This window comes from Bison bison, unplaced genomic scaffold (genome assembly GCF_000754665.1).
Source record: "Bison bison bison isolate TAMUID 2011002044 unplaced genomic scaffold, Bison_UMD1.0 scf7180017849866, whole genome shotgun sequence".
In the NCBI taxonomy this organism is placed as follows: Eukaryota; Metazoa; Chordata; class Mammalia; order Artiodactyla; family Bovidae; genus Bison; species Bison bison.
This window is the reverse complement of record NW_011480439.1, coordinates 26,933-32,398: the sequence shown is the minus strand read 5'-3', so window position 1 is coordinate 32,398 and position 5,466 is coordinate 26,933. Positions and strand designations below refer to the sequence as shown.

Below are 5,466 nucleotides of genomic sequence, written 5' to 3'. Positions count from 1 at the left end.
GACACAGGCAGGCGGTCTGGGAGACCACCAGGGCCCGGCACTCTCCATGGGCTCTGCGTACGGCCAGAGAGTGCGATCCAGGGGCCTGGACATGACGGAGGACGCTTCCGGGGCAACCCAAGCACAGGAGGGTGGAGGAGATGTGCAAGCAGTGGGCAACACTGACGTCACGGACGCAGGCAGGCTCTGTCCCCGACCACGCGCACCGCACTTATGGGTCTGCGCCGCCTGAAGTTCTCAGCGCAGAGCTGGCACGGCACAGAGGCGTGGGCGCGCAGAGCCAGCGACGCACTGGCCCCATGCAAACGCATGCTGGCCACTGGTGTCAGCTCAGCTCCTGCCACACTCAGCTGCTCTTCTTCCACAAAGTCAGGACACTTGCCCCCTCCCAGCGAGGGCGCCCTGGGCAACCATGTACCCTCCCCCCGAGGGGTGGCCTCAGGCCCACCCGCAGCCAGCGCTCACCTTCCTCCAGCTTGACAGGGGTGCTGGGGGGCGTGTGCGGCTCCGGAGGGCTCTTCTCTTTCTCTTCTCTTGCCTGGTCCAGATTCTCTGCAGATGCACAAACCACGGGGACAGTGTGTGAAGAGCTGTGAACCCCAGGGCCTCCCCGTCACCCTCCTCCAAGGCAGCCGGGCTGGCCTGCCCTGCCCATGGGGCCGCCTCCAGGAGGGCACAGGCCGGAGCCTGGAAGACAAGAGCTCGCAGCCACTGTCCTCAGCTTTTCCCAGTCGCTGTCTGAAAGAGGATGAAGGAAGCCCACGAGGACTGGAGTGTGGACCTGCATCTCGGGATCGCCAGAGCTGCCTCTGTGCTGTGCTAACCAGGGACCCCTGGCCGGTCCCCCAGTGAGGAGCCCCCTCCCCACATCCTCAGCATCCCACTGCTGAGGAAGAGCCCAAGGTCCCAAGCACCCACACCCTACCTGCCACTTCAAGGGACACTCCATGAGCACAATCTTGGTTTTAATCTTTTATTTAGAGCATTTTCTACCAATACTTTAAACCTGGCAGCTGTAGGGACTGCCCTGGTGGTCCAGTGGCTAAGACTCCACACTCTCAATGCAGGGGGCCCAGGTTTGATCCCTAGTCAGGGAGCTAGATCCCGCATCCCACACGAAGCCTGGTGAAAAAGTGAAAGTGTTAAGTCGCTCAGTCGCGTCCGACTCTGCGACCCCATGGACTGTAGCTTGCCAGGCTCTGACCATGGAATTCTCCCAGCAAGAACACTGGAGTGGGTTGCCAGGCCCTTTCTCCAGGGGATCTTCCAACCCAGGGATCAAGCCCAGGTCTCGGACACTGCAGGCAGACTCTGAGCCACCAAAGAAGCCCCACTAAGACTGGCACAGTGAAATAAAATAGGTATTAAATAAATAAAATAGATAAGAAATACATAAAACAGACATTAAAGAGGAATAAACTCGGCACTTGTAATGCGTATTTTTTTTCCTAAAGTAAAATGCTCTAAAACCCAGAGAAAACAATTACAGGAACTAGGATCCAGAAAATTCCAAGTCTACCTCTCATTTAGGGAAAAGTGTATACCACTGTAACCCTAGTTCCTAGAATCTCGCGTCTCACTGTCACTTTTCACGTTAATAGCCTAGGGCTAGTAAGTGCTGTACTCCCTACACCTCCCAAACCTACAGCTCCCTTCCTGAAGCCAGGCGTCTATGCACAGAGGCCGGCACATCTCCTGCCTGAGGACACACATTCCTTCCACCAGGAAAAGAGGCCAGAGGCTTTCTTCCCTGTACCCGAAGTGCTCACCTTTGACACAGAGCCTGAGTCTCACCTGCAGCACGCGCTACTGCCTCCCGCCACGCCAAGGGCTGGCAGCAGTGCTGGGCAGGGGTCTCCTGGCAGGGCCCCTGGCTGCCACTCCCATGCTGACAGGTCTGTGAGCACACAGCATGCTCACAGCTGTCCCCACACACATCCACCCACTCACTCCCTCTAACATCCCTCCTGACAGAGCCTTCACGTGCGGAGAAAGCTCTCATGCCTTGTGGTTAAACTAAAAGAAAAAAAAAATCCAGGTTTCCCAGACACCGGGAGGGGCCAGAGGGCAGACACACGGCTCTGTGCACAGGAGCTGGGATTAGGCTACAGGACCGGGGGCTCAGGCCCACACACGAGCTCTCCTTCTCAGTCCGTATCAGGGCTGTGGCTCTCACAGAGCTTCCTGCAGGCCGCCTGCACTGCCCAGGAGGCAGTCAGAATCAGCGCTGTGACCCGAAGATCAGGCTCCCCCTGCATCTATGTGTACAGAGTCTTAACTTGAACGCACACAGAACAGAAAGCGACAGGCACCGAGGACTTAACAAGCTGAAAGGCAATTCCACAGCAGCCTTTTTCACAACTCAAATGTCAACAGCAGCCACAGATGCATATGCAGCTGACCTAAAACAAGACTAAAAAGAAAAATTAAGTTGGGGGAAATCAGAGAAAGTGTTTGAAGCAGAAATGGCTCCCAGGACGGTCCCTATCGACCCTGGAGGGTCACCTCGGGACGTCCCCTCCAGGAGGGAGCAGTGTGCACACTGAGGCCAGAAAGGGCGGCACGAGCCTCCTGGAGGGGACGTCCTGCCCCAGGGGCTGCATGGCAACCGACCCAGGGCACTCTGGGAGAGCGGTTCAGACTCCTTACCTTCGTGTCAGACACAGTGGAAGGCCGGTTTCTCTCCTGGCCATCACGATGCCTGAGTCTGCTTTTAAAAACCTGAAGTGTGAAAAAAGCTGCTCCAGGAGGCTCTGGCTCTCAGAGCTGTTTACTTTCCTCTGTTGCAAAGTAGTCCCAACATGTTTTACAAAACCATGTCCTCCTAGCCTGTGAGCTGCCAACAGGAAGACAGCCCCAGCCTGGGCCCCCTCTGCAGGGTGGGGAAAGGGGCCACGCGAGGCCCTGGGCCTGTGACCATGCCCGGCCAGGGAGCGCTCGGGGCTTAGAGAAAACCCTGGGCCGTGACTGTGGCTGAGATGAAGGTGGGGAGACTGGGTGCCGGGGTGTGGGTCAGCCCTAGGCGGGCCTCTGCCGCACCCGGCCTTGTTCTGGGGAACAGGTGTCTCTGCTCTAACCAGTGAGAAAAGACCCAGCTCTCAGGGTTACTGTGAGCTAACAGTCCTGGAACACAGGAACGCACAGCACTCACAGGGCCTGCCACAACCTAACTGCTCAAAAATGACTGGAGTGTGAATGAGACCAGACGGTTCAGAGAAGGCCCCTCCTCGGGGAACTGTTGACAATGAAGTACTACATACATCAAAGGTGGAATGCATCTTAAAAGTAATACTCAGACTGGTCTGCCCAGCAGCTATCCCAGGTTAATTGATGCATTCTTCTTTGGCCGTCCTGAGCCCTCAACACAGACGGCTATCCAGCTAGGAGACGCAGCACTGGCCGGCACGGCCCGGAACCTGGACGGGAGAGGGCCTGCCAGGGCTCCCGAGGCCACAGAGGCCCACGGACTCCTTCCCTCCCTTCTCGCCCACAAGAGGCTTCACAGCAGCACTGACAAGCAGGGCTCTTTTCAGGCCCTGCCTCGTGCTGGTGCGGTGCTCAGACCAGCGGGGGTTCCCCCCGACCGCGTCTGACTGCAGGCAGGACCTCTCTCACGCGAGGACTCCAGGCCCTCCCGACCAGACTAATTAGAGCCGTGATTACCCTTGACGTCCTCCAGGACTAGCCCGGGGGAGGTCAGGACGCGCACCTGAAGTCCCCTCAGGACAAGGCGCCCGCAGGGACAGCGCCTCCTCACCTTCGGGGCCCTTCTGCTTGCGCGCCACCTCCCTGCGGTACTCCTCCAGCTCGCGGTCGGTGAGCGTGGTGAAGGGGTTGGGGCCGGTGGTGCTCACGATGACGTGGGGCTGGTATTCCTTCTCGATGATGGCCTTGGAAGCCGTCACTAGCTCACCCTGCAGACAGAAAGGGACAGACGGTCTGCAGGGACCCCCAGGACTCTCCCTCCTCCCAGGCGGGGCGGTGGCGGCAGACAGACAGACGACAGGGGACACAGCATCCTGAGGGGCGCCTGAGGCTCAGGTGGGGCAGCAGCCTGCAGCGTAGAGGAGAAGCAGGACTTTGATGCTACAGACTGAAGGTGCAGAGAGAGCGGATCCTAAGGAAGCCTCCAGACTTCAGGTGCAAACGCACCAAGGTGCAGCCGGAGCGTGGAGGGCGCCCCAGGGGGGCCAGGTCCTCAGACAGGGATGCAGAAGGATTTCCCCAGCCCATCACCCTCCTCCCCGCTGGACACCGCTCCCCACAGCGCTCGGGCAGCTGTGCTCAGAAACGAGCGTCTGCTCTAAGAGCACAGACAAGCTCTGCCCCTTCGTACGTCTGCTGAGTAACTAAAGCCTGGAACTTGTTTCCAGACACGAAGAGATGACAACGTAACACACAACACCAGTACTTGTCTGAGGAACCTGGAAAACTATAAGAACTTACACAAAGGAAGAAAGAAAGCTTAAGCACAGTGAAGCCCACAGCGGCCCCGGCTAGAAGGAGGCCAAGCGGACAGGCCCCACGGGCAGCAGCAGGCAGGCCGCCCCCAGGGACGTGGGCGGCAGGCAGGCCGCCCCACAGCCTGCCTGCTTGGCCCCACATGCTCTGCAGCTCATGTCCGAGAGAGGCAGGCAGAACCCAAACACGTCCGGTGACTTAACAATAACTTTGGAAACAAGTGAAGACAGGAGGAGCTGCACTTGTTCAGACGTCAGGCCCAGCCTGGCAGCACTCTCCTCAGGGGCGACACCGCAGGCAGAGGGCATGCGAGCGCCGGGCACAAGGGACAGAGTCAGGCCAGCCCACGACTTTCAGCTCACCAGCCAACCGCTGCCCTGGGAACCTGGGCTGAGGGTCACTGTCCAGCGACATGGACCCAGAAGGGGAGAAGGACTGGGAGCCCACAGCCTGTGCTCAAAGAGCCTCCAGATTCGAGATCAGCTGCCTAGATGGGGGTGGGGGGGCTCCTCCTGAGCAGGCCTGACCCCGGGGTAGTCCTGGCTTTTCACCCAGAAGGAGCCTCACCTCCCAGACAGTGATGGGGTCATCATCTGCCCTGAGTCAGCTCTGTGCCCTGAGACAAGTCCCTTCTTGTCTACTCTCCCTGAGAGGGGCCTGCAGCCTGACCGAGGCTGAGACAGGCTGAGTCCTGACGTCCTCGAAACTGCAGCAGCTAGGGAGTGGCATCTGCATCCTGGTATCACTGCCAGTGAGATGAGTGAGAGTCAAGCTCTCAGAGGAACACTCACATTCATTTAACCTTATGTTCACAATGAGTAAAGGAATAAAATATCAAGAATCAAGCCTGGTTACGCCCTGTGGTCAAGCAAGGCCCTTTCTCCGGGACACCTGGTCCTCCAGGTGCAGCACGGCTGGGTCCTGCTCCACCGGCAGGAAGCTCCCTCTTCCAAACTCCTCAGCTGAGGGCTGAGCTGCCTTCCGGAAGCTCTGACCAGACCCGGG

The 5,466-nt window shown here is 58.7% G+C and overlaps 1 protein-coding gene across 1 annotated transcript in view; it reads right to left on the bottom strand.

Moving 5' to 3' along the window:
* The window catches only part of ADD1 (adducin 1 (alpha)), a 32,679-nt gene that overhangs the window by 3,660 nt on the left and 23,553 nt on the right, over nt 1-5,466 (bottom strand). The window contains exons 11-12 of the mRNA XM_010848076.1: nt 3,758-3,914; nt 466-552 (exon numbers count right to left, since the gene is read on the bottom strand). Coding sequence (XP_010846378.1) covers nt 466-552; nt 3,758-3,914 — 244 coding nt within the window. The remainder of the gene's footprint in view (nt 1-465; nt 553-3,757; nt 3,915-5,466) is intronic.